Source organism: Caretta caretta, chromosome 2, assembly GCF_965140235.1.
Source record: "Caretta caretta isolate rCarCar2 chromosome 2, rCarCar1.hap1, whole genome shotgun sequence".
Classification (NCBI taxonomy): domain Eukaryota; kingdom Metazoa; phylum Chordata; order Testudines; family Cheloniidae; genus Caretta; species Caretta caretta.
The window spans coordinates 22,678,804-22,694,746 of NC_134207.1; the positions used below are offsets into that span (position 1 = coordinate 22,678,804).

Consider the following 15,943-nt stretch of genomic DNA (forward strand, 5'->3'; position numbering starts at 1 on the left):
CTTCCATAGGTATCTAATCCCCATAGCTATCTATCCAATCAATCTATTTAGCTGCCTGTAGCTCCGCATCTCAGCAGCGGATCCATCTGTCCCACCAGTTTATCTATCGAGCTACCTGCCCAGCGTAGGAAATAAAGACCGCAAAGCCTCGCAGAAGAAGCAGGGAGAAACGGTGGCATTAGATGAGCTGTTTATTGACAGACATTCATTTTTATTCTTGTGATTCACACTCGCGCTCGGCACATTCAGGGACGCTCGGCAGCCCAGCGAGCACAGAGGCCAGGTCTGAAGTTTCCACTGGCGCTGGATTGTGCAACAAGCAGGAGGAGCCCCAGAAGGCCGCCGCGAGCAATAAACAAAGCCACGTGTCTCGCCACTGATCCAGGGGCCGGGCTAACGCCGCTCTTCCGGCAACAAAGAGCGCTCGGATAAATACAGCCGCGGCCGCTGCGAGGACACGGACGCGGACCCGCACCGGAGCGACGGTCGTACAGAATTCCCCCCCCTTTCCTAGCCACGCAGCTCGGGACCCCCCTCCCCGGCGCGCCCCTTCCAGGCTCCGGAGGGAGCGGGACGGCTCGGCGGCAGAGCGCTCAGCCTGCCCGCGCCGCGATGCCTTTTCTGGGGCAGGACTGGAGGTCCCCGGGGCAGAACTGGGTGAAGACGGCGGATGGCTGGACCAGGTTCCTGGAGGAGAGACACAGCGGCTATGTCAGCGACCTAGGCAGGTGCGTGGCACAAGGGCGTTGCACTGGAGGGAGTTGGAAACGCTGCTGTTGAGCGGGGGGGCTTATTGCATTATGGTGGGGGGGGGATGAGCTGGGGGAGGGGACGCGGTCTTTGCAGGCGTTGCGATGTCCCACTCTGCCAATGATTGTTTTTAAAAAAAGCCGATTTTGCCCTGGGTGCCCAGCTGGCCCGTCGTGTGCGTGCGTGCGGTGCCTTTGTTTATGTTCGTGCGCGTCATTGGGAGAAGGAGGCTCATTAGCAGAACTAAAGCCCTGCAATAACAGAAAGGAGAGAAGCAGAGAGGAAAGGAGCAGCTGGGCTGCATGGGTAGGGGGTGACCCGATGTATCCGAAAGCTTCCTAGCTCCAGATGGGGGTTACGCTTATCCGCGTAGTGTGTGAGTTCTGCCTTTTTTTCTTTCTTTCTTTTTTCTTTTTTAAATGGGTTAAGGTTTGGGAGACCAAGCCAATAAATTCCCAGACGAAAACTCCATCCTTTTGCTTGGTATTTTATTTTCTGCTTGTTAACTGTGGTTTCAGTAAAACTTGATGGTGTGTGTTTAATAAGCAGCTCTGTTTTTAGAAAGCTGCTGAAGTCTGTAATACCTTGTCAGACTTCTGAGTTCATTGCAACGTTCCCAGTGAGAGCTGGAGAGTTTTGAAACACCAGGCTGCAGATGGTTGGTTTGTTTTTGTTGTGGGTTTAGGCTAAAGATCTCCTTTGGCCAGCAGGGGGAGCTCTTTGGAGAGGGGGGAATCTAAATTACTCCACATTTGGCTGAGGAGCGGGAACTGGGTCTGGCAAAAGCCGGTCTTCCATTATGTCTGGTTAAAGTTGGCAGTGAGCTGTCAGATGGTCCTAAGATGGCTTCACTCTGCCAGCCAGTCTGCCAATTTATTAGAGCCTTTGAAATGTTTTCGGATGAGTGTACTATATTAGCCTACAAGGAAAACTAGCAGAAAGTGTGGTTATTTTTGAAGGTTTTAACCTCTGGAGCCCTCATCTGCTTATTGTTTGTAAGGCATCACCCCTTTATCTCTGCCTTTTAAAAAAAAAAAGGCTAGTTATTTAATCTGAGGATTAGTTATTTAATCCTTTATTCTATAGTAGACACTGGCAACTATGAATACAGAGTCCAATTTGGAGCACTTGTACCACAGCAATTGAGTTACAAGCAATCTGTACTAATTTTGAGTGGCTTCTGTAATTTCAGAGCATGCCATATTTAAAAACTGAAGTTAAACAAAATGTGCAGGTTCTGTTTTTAAACACTAGGGGCCTTTGTTTTTTTGTAAGCATAACTGACGTAGGCTTGTTATGGCAGGCTCTCCTGGTTTATTGCTTTGGCATATCCTTGAACATGGGCCATTAAACAGAGATCTGCTTTTTGTTCATTAGATGCTCTGATGCATGAAGATGTCTAGTCACTTTTAACTCTAAAAGTAAAGAAACATGTTTTTATTTTATAGCCATAAATGTAAAGCTATTGAAGGGTTAGGATCTCTGCCCCTTCTTAGTGATCTGTTTAATGCCTATTTTCCTTCTAAATAGATTCTATTAATTCTTCATGATCTTCCTAGCCTCTGATGTTTGCAGCCTTTGGCACTAGTGCCTTTTGTGGTCTGTCTGAGTGGGGAAGTTAAACTCCGTTACCATAGATAGATAACACCAAGCAAAAGCCTGTAAGGATAGTGAAGCACTGAGACATCTGGAGCTTCTTTATCCTGGAAGGGTTGGCTCATATACAGCATCTCACTGTCTGTGAGGTCCTCTCCTAGTTGAATAATCAAGGTCCAGTGTTATTTGTAGGGTCATGTAGTCAGTCAGTGGCTCATGCCACTCTAGAACCCAAGATCTGCTTGGGTCTTGGGCCTTTCCTTTAGCTACTAAATCAGGCATTCATGGATTTAAAGGAAAGGTTGATAATCTACAGCCAAATTCACTACTTACATAATTCCCATTCACTGGAATTGTACCTGCTCATGTCAGGGCTGAAATTGGATCCAGAATACTTACTGACTGGAAATTTTATCCCAGGGCTTTAAAGCCTCACCACCTTTACAGCATAGACCTGGATCTGGAATCTTAAGACCTCTGTTGTAGCCAATTTTGGATTATGTGTTGCCATTCTGTGGAGCACCAGTGGGTCATCTGGTCTGCTGACGTTTCTGTGTTCTAATAAAATAAGCATGTAAACAAAGACACAACTTCTGTTGAAAAGAGGGATGAGTAAGACTCTGGCTAAACACAGTGGGCCTAATTCTCTAGCTGCTACATGTGTGCACTTCCCATTCAGAGGTGCTTGTGTTTACCAGCTGCAGAGCTTGGCCCAGTAAGTATATGGGCACTAGAGAGCTACTCCACTTCTCGCTGGCCACCCAAGTGTGTGTGGTTCTGCCTTCCTATGAGAGAGTGAACAGTAACTTACATCTGAGGGTGGGGTTGATCACATTTTTTTGATCTGCTATAGTTTAGAACTATACATGGCAGCATCAAGAAGTAAGCCCTGATCTTGGTTCATTGAGGACTGTGTCAAAACTACCATTGACTTCAGTGGTGCAGGATTGTGCCCTTAACAAGTGCCACTTAAAATCTTCTGAACCACTGCCAAACTGCCCCTGGAGAACTTCCAGGGAACTGCCTTCCTCCCCACCCCCCTTTGTCCAGAAGCAAACACTTCCTAAGGCTTCCCAGTTCCTGAGCTTAAGAAATATGATACCCCTGAAGCCATTAATTCTTCACAGATCATAAATAATATTCCTCATGACTGGGTGGCTTGATTACGCTGCATTCAAAGAAGACATTGGAAGGCAGGCAGTTAAGCTGTTTACAGTGTTGAATAGGTTGTAGGCAGGAAGACTTTGTTGCTACTGTGGGATGATGACCAACTGGCTTTGAAACAAGTGATTGGGCAGACTCTTCTTGCAAGGCCAATTCTTGTTTTTAAGGAGCACAGAGCGAGGATTGTGTAGGCCGATGACCTGGCCTGCAGATGAAACAATAACATGCATTCTCACACACTGTCGTGATGGAAACAACTAAAGATGACTTGAAGGAAACATGATCTTGCAGTGAATCGCAAAGGGAACATGATCTCTTTGCAGTGGTGGTTTTCATCGTACTTTTTTTAACAAGCTTTTAAAAATAGTTTATAATGTCAATAGGAAGAATGTCTGGACTGATAGACATAACTGTTGTTAACTGCAAAATAATTAGATTAGTGCTGTTCTTAAATTCACTTTGAAAGAAAGGGTCTGATCCAGTTAACAACAGTTCCTCTTTAAGGTTCATCTAGTCCAGTATCCTGTCTCTGATAGTGGCCAGACCAGATGCTTGGCAGGAAGGTGCAAGAGCCCCTTAGTAAGTAGATTGGCGGGGGTGTAAATCTGCCCCATGCACTAGGTCTCATCCACTAATGGTGTAATAAAGGTTTTTAATTATGGAGTCATCAGTAAGTTCACAGTCAGGGTTGTTGAGATTCAAGTTTTAAATCAGAACTGAGATCCCTCTCTTTCACAGTTTAATTATTTGAATTTAATCTCTGAATCTGGCACAGTAATTCATCATAGGACAATTACATGTTCTGAGGAATTTGTTTTTAGTAAAGCTTTGACTTTTGCGCAGGAATTTTCTTACAGTGTTCCCTTCTTGATATTTTATTCTGGCATTGTCTCACTTTTCTTTTAGTTCCTCTGGTTAAACAACCACAGTTACCACAAAATCCAAACTTCACACACACCTGCCTCCGTCTCTGACATAGACCACTTTTAAACTTCGAAAACCAAGTGCCTAGAGAAGTATTTTCCTAATTCAGAACATTCTAATTGAGCTGCACCGGTAATACCCAGCGGAACTGCAAGTTCCGTCAGCTGTTTCCGTTTTCCGATGCTGCCAGCCTGACTCACTAGCTCCACTCCTTACAAGAGGTAGGAAGCCAGGGAGGCAAGCTAGACAGCAAAGGACATAGAGGTGGGCTCCCAGAGAGGTGCTGCTGTAGGGGGCCATATGGATAAGAGTGACTGTGCGGAGCAAATAGAGTGAACAGGAAGGTAGAGAAGAAAGTGAAGATGTGTGGGGAGCCACCAATTATCCCTCCTTATACCCCATGAATACCTCCATGTCCCCAGGCTCCGGAGGAGGTCTTCATTCTCTCTAGCTCTAGCCCCAGTCTTGTGGACCCACTTATGTGCATCAGACCAGAACACACCTCGTGTGGCTTACTACAGGAAGACGCTGCTTCAGGAGCAGAGTCATTAACTCTGTACAGTATTAGTCAGATGACTAAGAACTAGACTTCAGAATGTCAGAGTAAGGATCTGTCATGTAATTTGTCTGCACCGCCCCACACTCTCAGTGCCACTGCAGAAAAGCTGATAACTAACCTTCCACACATTACTGGGGTACGCTGTCTTTTGTTATGTATCCTTTGTCTACAGTTGCTTTTGAGCAAGCTGATCTCTTTAAGTTACTTTGTTTTGCAACAGAGAGAGGGGGGAGAAATATTCTATCTTTAGTGGGGCTTTTCCTTTTTATTTATCTAGCATCGGATATTTTAAAAATGTTATTTAAAAACTGGAACAAATAAACAGCACACAAGTGCCCAGCTAAGGTTAAAGGTGAGCTCAGTAGGAAGGGGAACAGATTAACTATTTAACGTCATGCCAAAAGAGACTCTTATGTGCACACATCTCAGACCGGAAGTTCTCAATGCAGTGTACAAAGCAGTAGATTGGAGCATTTTTTTGAGCCCCAGGAGTGTAATGAGGTTGGCCCCTCCCTTGAAAGAAGAAATCAAGAAACAGGTACTTTACAGGCCCACATAAGTGTAACTGAAGCCAGTGATGATAAAACTGAAAACACAGGACCAGACTTTCAAACCAGGCCCCTCCAATACAGAGCTTCTTCTCCTTTCTTCCTCCAGGCTCCTAGAAAGAAGGACACTCTTCCCCCCCTCCACCCCACCCCCCCACTTCTGTTGCCAACCCCAGAGTCCCCTGATGTGATGCTTTTCTTGCTGTCCTCTAGCCACCCAATTCCTGCCAGGATGTGTGGGTCTCTGCTACTCTCCCCATTGCCCGCAACCCTCCCATTATATAAATGGCTCCAGTGCAGTGTCCCCTCCGCTGCTGCTGCTCACAGCTCTCCCTAGCAGCAAGAACATAGGCTGCCTTGCCCTGCTCTCCAGGGGTTTCTGAACAACAGCAATAAAACTGACCAGAGTCTTCTCAGTTTCACTCTACAGCTCAGCACTACTTATTTAGAGCTGGGCAAACATCACTGGGCTTTGGTTCAAGCTCTTAGAGTTAGTGAGTCTTTTTCCACTGACTTCAGTGAGTTCGGGATTATACTCTTAAAAGGAAAATGAAAGAGCTCTAGGTCCCTTTGCCAGATATTATACATTCAAACAAAAAGAAATGCACAGCCTTTCCAAATGCAGAAAGAGGAAAAATACACTATGGCCACAGATCCCAACCCTTCATACATATCACCCACTTGTCTACAGACTCGGGAAGACAGCCACCGAAACATGAATCAGGGTTGTGTTATCTTTGTAATCATAAAAGTTAAGTTATGGGGGTTTTTGTTTGTTTTGTTTTTAATTAAAGCTTAGTTTTCTCCCCAGCCCTTTCACTAATTGGCAGGAAACACTTCTTACTCACAACTAGATAGTGAATTCTTCAAGCATTCTGGCTATACACCTTCACAGGTTATGCATTATGCTTTATAAAACCTAGCATACCCCTGCCAGAAGGAGTTGCAATCTAAGTTAGATAGAGCATATGGTAGAAATTGATGACATCAGACAAGCAGGCAGAGGTAAAAGGAAGGACAAGGGTGCTCTATTACAAGGTCATGAAGTTGATTGTGTAACATGCTTTGAGCATGCTCCTATTCACTATAATTATGTATATAATCCAGCACAAAAATTGGGTGGGTGAGGTATTTGAATGTTTTATGAAAAAAAAGTCTTCATTATTGGACTCTAAAACTGCTTATAGTTTGTTTTTGTTTTTTTATAGAACAGCACTATAATGAGCTGTTTAACAGCAAACAAACATGGGTTCCTGGAACCAGATACGTGGAAAGAGTAAAATATAGTTCTCACAGTAAAAAGTTCCCTGGACCACAGAATAAACAGACTATCTGTCTTGTGTCATTCACAGTTACTGCAAAAAGGAGGATTACAACAAGGAGAATCTCTTCAACAGCATGAACTATGATGTTGCTGCCAAGAAGAGAAAGAAGGACCTGCTGAATAACAAGACAAAGATTCAGTGTAAGGCAGCAAATGGGGGACTTTTAAAACCAAAATTGCTTGAGGATGATTATAAAAAACCCACACATATATGTCTCAGAAAGTGCATGAGACACTTCCAGAAGTCTCTTGAGTCTCTGCAACCATGTTTGACCTAAGTAGAGAAGTTGGATACATTTTAATATGAAGATATATGCCTGTGTTAATCCCTTCTCCAAGTGTTTGTACTTGTTGTTGTGTTCAAATTTTTGTCATTTGTATTTGGCAGAGGGAGAGTAACTTTTTCCTATGGTACATTCAAGTGAACCAGTTCCAATTTTTTTTCCTCCTGTAGACTTCCTTGTTTACAACAGATTGAAGGGTGCACTCCTTTCCACATGTACACTTAAAATCCATTTATGTTAATGGAGGCTCCAAGCTTGAGTGTGAATTCTGATCCTACCTCTGCTACGCAAAATGCATGCAAAATGAAATCTAGGATTCAGGCTTGCTCTCAATCGAGGATGCTTTGAACTCTGTTATATGCAGAGTTAAGGCCCTTATCTCTGTTGGCTTCATGTGGATGGATCCATGGTATTTTGCAGAGATACAAGAGTCTGTGTGGATCTTGATTGCAGGATTTATACCTAAATTTAGTGCATGTGAAGGCTACAAACATCAACATACACAGAGAGGAAGTGAAATAGGTTATGATTCTCACTGTATTATTGGCTTACCATGCAACCCCCAGGATCTTTTCAACAGCTGATGTGAGACTTTAGTGCAGGGATCGGCAACCTTTGGCACACGGCCCGTCAGGGAAATCCCCCGGCGGGCCGGGCCAGTTTGTTTACCTGTAGCGTCCACAGGTTCAGCCGATCGCAGCTCCCACTGGCCACGGTTTGCCGTTCCGGGCCAATGGGGGCTGTAGGAAGCAGCGGCCAGCACATCCTTCGACCCACGCCGCTTTCTGCAGCCCCTGTTGGCCTGGAATGGCGAACCACTGCCAATGGGAGCTGCGATCGGCCGAACCTGCGGACACTGCAGGTAAACAAAGCATCCCGGCCCGCCAGCGGATTTCCCTGACAGGCTGTGCGCCAAAGGTTGCCGATTCCTGCTTTAGTCCTTGATATGATTGTAGTCAAATGTGCAATGTGAACAAGTTGTTACTGTGACAGCCTTTGGCCAGATATGACCTTAGTCACTGACTTAAATGGAGTGATTCAGGATCTGCAGTTGTGTACACGTGTAACTTTTGTTTCCAGACTTGAGTACATATATATTTGCATTCAGTTTCCTCTCCGTGGAAATCAGGTGTGTGTTTCTGGGAGTGGAGAGAAGGGCGGGAACTTTTCATCTCTAATAATGTTAGTTGGTAAATGGCCACTGTGTAATACACTGAATGTCCTAGTTCAGTGAGGCGAATGGGATGGGAGAGGGCTGCGTGGGTTCCTATCTCTTGGATTGGCTATTGTATAGCTGGAGATAACTTTCTGCAAGGTTGGGTTAACAATACAGCAGCGTGATATGTGTTTGGGGGGGAAGGTGGTGGTGTCACACTAGGGAGGAGAGGAAAGGTGTTTATAACCCCTCTTGTTCAGAGGGCTGAAAGGGAAGCTTTTGGGAAGGGCCCTCCCACAAAACAGGGAATGTTTCAGGCCCAAAGGAGACTTTTTTTGTTTTTCTGTTTTCGAAAGGGTCTTGCAAGTGATGAAAGCCATTTCTAGTGGAACTGCCTATATAATTCTAACTCTAGCACTCACTGTTATAAACGCTGTAGTGACTGTTAGTCTAGCGTCTCGTGACACGTTAATCCGACCTCTGTAACTGAGGTAATGAGCAATTAATGAAATCAATAACAACAAACTCTGGCTGTCAGCACGCTTATTGTCAGAGCAAAGAAAACAAGGGGCTGTAGTATATTCACAGCATACAGATTAAATATCTACAGTCTTGGACTGTGTCACTGAAACACAAACCTTTTCTAGGATCCTGGCTGTTGCCTTAGATAAACGAATGTGGAAAGAAAGCAATTCATTGATGGTCTGATTCTGATCTGGGTTACGCTGGTGTAAATCGGAAGCCGCTCCACAAGGGTCAATGGAGCAGTACCAGTATAGAACTGTTGAGGGTAGAACGGGGCTTAATCTTTCTACAAAGTTAGCTTTTTATTATATATAAAATAAGTGAAGAAAATCTGTCTTTGTCCGCACAGATTTCCATCAAGAAAAATGGATTTATGTCCACAAGGGAAGCACAAAAGAAGTAAGTACCCACGGTTTCATTTCCCCCATACCATCTGTCCAGATAGCGTTATTTATGGGGCCAAATCCTCAGGTGGTGCAAATCGGCATAGTTCCATTGAAATAAATGGAGCTGTGCTAATTTATACCACCTGAGGATCTGGCCTATGATTACTATTGCAGTAGTGACTACAAGCCCCAATTAGGGCTACATTGGGCTAGGCTCTGTACATACGTAAAACAAAAAGACGACATTGTTGCTTGCTTCTACCAAAAGCTAGTGGTAAACTAAGCAGCGACACACCTTTGCAGGCTTTCCCACCGTTGAGTCCTAGCAAGAGAAGCACTGCAGTTCAGCACATCGGTTCAATTGTGTGTGTAGAGAGGAGCAGCTGTAAGAAACCACATTGTACATAAGCCCTTCATGTTGAGCCCTAGGAATGTATTACTTCTCCCGTTTTTTGAAATTATTGAAAGAGATCAAATTGAGCTATTTGGAGGTCATGGATAGGGCTCAGTTCTCTTCTTAGAAACAGTCATAACTCCCATTGGGCTGCATTCCCTGGGGACCTAAATAGACACAATTCCATTGAAGTCGTTGGAGATGTGCCCGCTTACACCAGCAGTGAGTTTGTTCCGTAGCATGCCGCCATACGTATGTTAAGATGCTATGCTGGCCCGGACCACGTACACCCGGGACTCTCTCTTCAGACTACTGTACAACAAAACATGACGCAGCTTTGTTCTTTTTCACTCTCAGCGTCATGGTTACTGCACCTTGGGAGAAGCTTTTAACAGACTTGACTTCTCAAATGCTATCCTAGACTCCAGACGGTTCAACTATGTTGTAAGGGTGAGTATAAGGCCATAACTTCACTATAACTTCTAGCGCAGACACCAGTTGCTTAACTTAACTGAGCTGAGAACAAATTCAGCACTGGAAAAGATCTGCAAGACTATGCTGTGGTCTCCGTGAGTGCAGGAGGGAAGCTTCAAGAACTAGTTAATGAAGCATTTTCTGATGCGTGGAAAGGAGGGTCCATCTGTTTGAAATTGCGGCATGGGCAGGATAGATCACGCATAGCCTTCCTTCAGATCCAGTGAAAATGGGGGCTAGCGTGGGGGCATGGAACAAGGTCTACACTTCCTCCAGTTTTCCTGATCAAACCGTTTATTTTGAAACTTCTTAGGTGTTAAGTCTGTATGTGACTGGGAGGGAGGCAGTGTTTGTTGTTTAAAGTAAAGTTATTGCCATCTGTTCAGTGGCCTCTCTGAAATGAGATGGTCATCTCAGCTGTGTTGCTAATGAACAGGTCTCCATGTCACAAGCTGATAAATAAGGTAGCAGTTTTCTTGGCAGTCTCAGCAGAGTGGCCAGGTGTGCAATAGTCACAGGAACTGCCTACATAACTGCTTCTGGAGGTGGTCTATTCAGCTCATGGTTGAAGCACTTGGGCAGGAAACTGTGGAAGAACTTGGTAATGTTGATGCTTGTGCTGTATCTGCTCTTGGAGAGCTTCAGGGTTGCCAGTCCGGCCCCTTACTGAAAGCTAAATTCAAGTTCTGGTTGATATAACTCCACCTTTGGTGTAGGCTACAAAGTATGAGCGGTTTCAGAGTAGCAGCCGAGTTAGTCTGTATCCACAAAAAGAACAGGAGTACTTGTGGCACCTTAGAATCCTGGGCACCACAGAGGGCCCACGGTTCCCCTGCATGGCGCATTTGAAATACAGGTGAAGGTTACAGCTCCCTGAACGCCATGGACACTAAACCTGCAGTGACACACTATGGGATCGGAGAAGTTTTGAGAGTGGGGTGTATAGGATCCTGGCTACAAACTCTGAGGAAGCAGAGCTGCTATTACAGCCCCATATGTTATGGCAGCTTCAACAGACGAGCTGTTCTGTTGCCCTTGCATAGCCTCTTATTTGATCGAAGGATAACTTAGCCCCAAGCTTCTGTGTCGGTTCCCTATGCCAAGCCCTCTTACTCTGGCTTGTCACAGAAGACCAAGAGTTCATCTCACATTTGCAGCATTCAAAGGGTGTCACTTTTATTCCATGATTCTGTGTCCAGTAACCTGTTTATGTGCACATTATCCACAAATGGATCTGTAATTTCAGAATATGCTCATTGAGACTGACAATTCTATCAGCTATTTTTTTAATGGCAAAAAGGCAGCTAGAAAATCTGTTTAAAAATTCAAGGTTGTCTATAAACAGCTCCTTTTCACATTTCATCAGCCGTTAATCACTGGGGGAGCATCAGCTGTTAGGTTTTAGATTCTGGTGCAGAGGTTTTGCTAGCATGTTGCTCTTCCCCAGTGAGTCAAATGTTAAAAAAGAGTCAGCCAAAAAGACGATACCCATTAGGCTAGCCTTGGATCCCTCACCTGTTGTCTAGTCAGATGTAGGTCAGGCATACCAAACGTCCAATCAAAACCTCGCAGTGTAGGGTAGCGGTGTCTTTGTTACTCAAATCACCATGCGGTTAACCTCTTGCTGCCCAGTGGCATGAAACTTAATTTAGCGCCCCCACCCCCTCTTTTTTTTTCTGTCCTCTTTATCTCATTTTATAATCAACCCCTCTGTGCTACCCTTCGTGTAGTATACTACCCATCACCCAGCTACGTAATGAAGTGTTTGAGTGGCATTTCTTTTTAAACACCAGTTATGGAACTAGTTAAGCTAGTCAAATGTAATTCTAGACTCATGGCAGACTTTTATGGCCACTCCTCCAACATAATCATAATCTTTCATTGCCTGGATGTTGGGGAAGGTAGTCTCTTGAGATTTTAAGAAAGGACATTCAAATATCATCTTAAATGTAGATTGGAATAGGGATGGGAGGTTGACCTGATGTCTTTCCCTGCCACCCTCTTTTACTTGTGTTGATGACTGATGATGGGCAGGGGAGTAAGGGAATCGCTTCTCAGTTCCTGCTGCTCATCACGTCCCTTGTTACGCACTTATGTTTCATCACTGAAAGTTCAAATATTGTCTTCTAAAGCTTCCATGGAAAAACTCTGGTACAGTGAGTATTCCAGGTGGTGTCTAATGCTGTATGTCTCACAATACATGTAGCTTTGTACCCTTTGATTAAGGTAAGCTCCAGAGGCAATCTTAGTAGGCAGAGCTACTGATGAGCCATTCACGAAGCACCCTCAGCTTGATTTTTTTCAGAGGCGCTGAGCACTGCTGCTCCTGCTGACTTGAGTTGCCATTGTGTGTGCTCAGTAGTTCTGAAAATTAAGTCCCATATGTGGGACGCAGACTTCCTAAAGGATGGTTGTTCCTCCTGTTTAGAAATGTCTCTAGCACTTCAGAGAATGCTCTACATGGTCTGAGATACCATTTGGTAAAGAGAAAAGGGCCTGACTCTCATTTACAGGCCTCTTCACAGTACAAGAGTGACATAAAGAGGGCCTTGGTGTGAATGAGAGTCAGGCCTAAAACAGTGGGAAAGCATCTTTCTGACATGAGGCTAAGCTCATTAATAGAGTTGCACCAGAAGTCAGCTTGGCCCATGAAGTTTTAGATCGTGTTAATGTAATTTTGCAGGGCTCTGCTTTGTGACAGCTTAAAGCTTTGACCAGGAGATAAGTAAAATGAACTGTGGCATTTTTACAGTGGAAGTAGCAACATTCAAGACTAAAATCAGTGCATGTTCTCATTAGTCTGAATTACCTCCCACCTGAGCTTTATGAAGTTTTTCCAGTAGTCTTAACAAAGTATGAAACTTCCTGATTTAAGATGAGGTTTGTTTTTTTTAATCTGCCAATCTTAAATATGGGACCATGGTTCAAATGTAAAACTGGTTTCTTCAATGAAAGTCTTCATGAGCCAAGTCTCTGGTGGATAAAATACCATAAAATACCACGTGCACTGGAGTTGCTCATGAAAGGCCTTCCTGGAGATGGATTTCCTCTTTAGATCCACCGTACGGTCTGTTGCAAGACAGGATGAGGACTTCTAGAGCACACAAATGAGCCATACATTACCTGGAATATGCCTTGACTAACAGCTGGCTAATGTCCTCTCTTACCCCTTTCCCCAAATGTCCATGGAACTACAGGAGTCTGATTAATTCCATGGTAGCATGTGGAAGTGCTTCCCAAGTAGTAGCATTTGCATATTGGAGCTGGAAAGTAGAGGGGAGGAAAGCCAGAGGTGAGCTTGGAGAAGGAATGGGGAGGCAAACGGTGATAGGCCTAAAATATTTTTACTATTGTATCTCTAACTTCTAGTCCACAATTTTTGTAATTATCTAAAATGTATCAATTTGTTTATAGCTCAGTGGGCTCTCATCCTAACAGTCCAACATGCTCATGGACTGCCTCTAACATATTTACTTCGCATGAATTTTATGCGAAAGAGTCAGCATCAAAAATGTATACAGTCTTAAGACTTCTTACTTTCATCTGCTGGATCTTATTAGATAAGTAGGTTACAAAAGAAGAATTGTGTTATTTAGGAGACTCCCGGACTAAAAAGCCTAACAGTGCATTGATTTGCTAAATTTGAAGGTTTTACAGATTATTAGCGACTTGTTAGATTGAGGTGGAGGTGGTTTGGAAATATTCAACAGTGTGCCAGGTGTTACTATTAATGCCTGAAACAAGTTCTTGCAAGTGTCATGTTAAAATGACCCAGGTCTTGCTATACATTATTTAGGCTCAGAGTAAACTCTGCACATTTTCAGCTAGTTGGGTCTACATAGTAATGAGAACAATTTGGGCCCAGTGTTTTAATCTTGATGTGGTCATGATTACAGTGCTATTAAAAATGGAAAAGGCACAAAAGTGCATGCCATGTAAACAAGTAAAATGAGATGAGACCTTTAAACATCACAGCAGCCTCCAAAGCTGTTGACCATTTTCTGAACTGTTCACTTATCGGATGACAGTGAGATTTTGCAGACTTTCCTTGCTTCAGAAGGATTTACCATGCGATAGTTTCATAGCAGTATTTTGTAGGAGATGACAAGCTGTCACTGTAACACTGTATTTCAGCACATAAAAGCTCAGGGCTTGAGCCTGACCTCAGGTACATGGGTACAGATTGGTAGAATTGTATGATCTGGACAGCTCATAGTTAGCCTAATGTGCACTCTTCAATTGATGTATTTTTAAATTTCTGTTAGACTTAGTATTGGTTATCCTGGATTTATGCCACATAGCAGCATCTGTTAGTTAAATTATTATAACTCATGGTACAGACACTGACATATCCACTGTCACATTCACTTCAAGCTGAAACTTGGCATATGATGCTAAAGCCACCGAGTAAATAGAAGTGCTGGGAGTGGGGGAGATTTGTTGTAGGTTGGATGTTAAAAGCCAGATACTCAGCTGGGGGAAATCTGTGTAGTTCCATTAATTTACACCAACTGAGGATCTGGCACTAAGTGTTTAATTTTGCACTCTGACTTTTTTAGTTTGACATGTTTTCACACGTCTATAACTCCAGAAAGCTGCCCTTTAAGAACCACGTAATGCATACGTCGTTCATGAAAACTGTGCTTTTAATGAGTTCAGTTCACTTACCTGTGCAGTTCAGCAACGAAGGTTTTAGGAGCTCTAGCTAAGCAGCGTTTTAGAGTACGGCACTAGTGCATATATGTCACTACAGGAAATTAAAACGGCTCCAAAAGTAGCTATTCTGTTCTCACATGTCCATTGCTGATGCTGTGCTTTGTACTCTGGCATATGCCATAATGGCTTTAACAGGAGCCCCAAAGTAAGGTTTGACTAGTCCTGGGCAGCCCTTTTTATTGTTTGTTTGGTTTTTTTGGCTGAAACCAAAAGTTGCCGGGCTTCACCCTTGGAGCACATTTTGTTCCTAGTCCCAACCCACAAGTCTCTTCACTTGTGGCCCCTCATACATTTAGCCTTGCTGCCGTTTGTGGAAGGAGATGCAGTAGCCTTCCCACTCTTCAGGTCTTCAGGAGGCAGCAGCAAGCTGGCCTGCTCCCTTTTAAACACTCCAGTCTGGGACTTTCTGGTTGGAGCTCAGGGGTTGTTGAGCTGGAGTAACTTCTTTCTCCACCACTAATAGCCGAGGAACGCTGAAGTATCTTGTTGTGCTGCTACAGGACAGTTACTCTCCTCCACCTACTCAGAAAATCCTAGACTAGGGAGATTAGGGGGTGTGGAGCTACCTGCAGCTTCTCATTTACCCCTTTTACCCTCCACAATCCCCTCAAGTAAAAAGGGTCAGAATGGGGCAAAGAGGCCAGAGGGCTCTCCCTGGAGACATTAGATTGGGGGGGCAGGGGAGTCACCAAGCCTCTCTTCCCCCTCCCCTATCACTAGGAGTCTGAAGTCAACAGGAATTGTAGGTGTTTAGTGTTGTCTTTTAGGATTTGGTCCTGAGAACCTGTTTTTCAGAGGTGCTGAACACTCACAACTCCAGTTAAAATCAATGGGAGCTGCAGGTACTCAGCATTGCAGAGAATCAGGCCCTAAGATTGCTGTTACTAACCTCTTTCCCCCTGCACTCCCTCCTACCATCTGTCTTCAAACAGTGTTACTGGAGCATGGTCTGGAATTAACACCGCCACATATACAGTTACAAAATGCTAGCAGGTCTAATACCTCCTTATTCCAGGCATTATTCAGAGTGCTCTAGTCTTTTTTTGTTTGCTTTACAGTTTGCACAATCCATCACTCAGACATTTTAAGTGTTTGTTTTTTGTGTTGTTTTTTTCCAATCTGGAATAACACCATTGGCTTTGA

General features: G+C 44.1%; 1 protein-coding gene across 3 annotated transcripts in view; it reads left to right on the top strand.

Annotated features, from left to right (window-relative positions):
• The first annotated feature begins 471 nt into the window (after nt 1-471).
• FBXO32 (F-box protein 32) overlaps nt 472-15,943 on the top strand; it is a 29,942-nt gene continuing 14,470 nt past the window's right edge. Inside the window, exons 1-4 of one of the 3 annotated variants that reach the window (XM_048841613.2) lie at nt 472-728; nt 6,894-7,006; nt 9,180-9,229; nt 9,968-10,060. In XM_048841613.2, coding sequence (XP_048697570.2) covers nt 613-728; nt 6,894-7,006; nt 9,180-9,229; nt 9,968-10,060 — 372 coding nt within the window. In that variant the 5' untranslated portion in view covers nt 472-612. Of the gene's footprint in view, nt 729-1,020; nt 1,127-6,893; nt 7,007-9,179; nt 9,230-9,967; nt 10,061-15,943 lie in introns of those variants that run through there. The other 2 variants (XM_075124950.1, XM_048841615.2) reach the window with 2 other exon arrangements.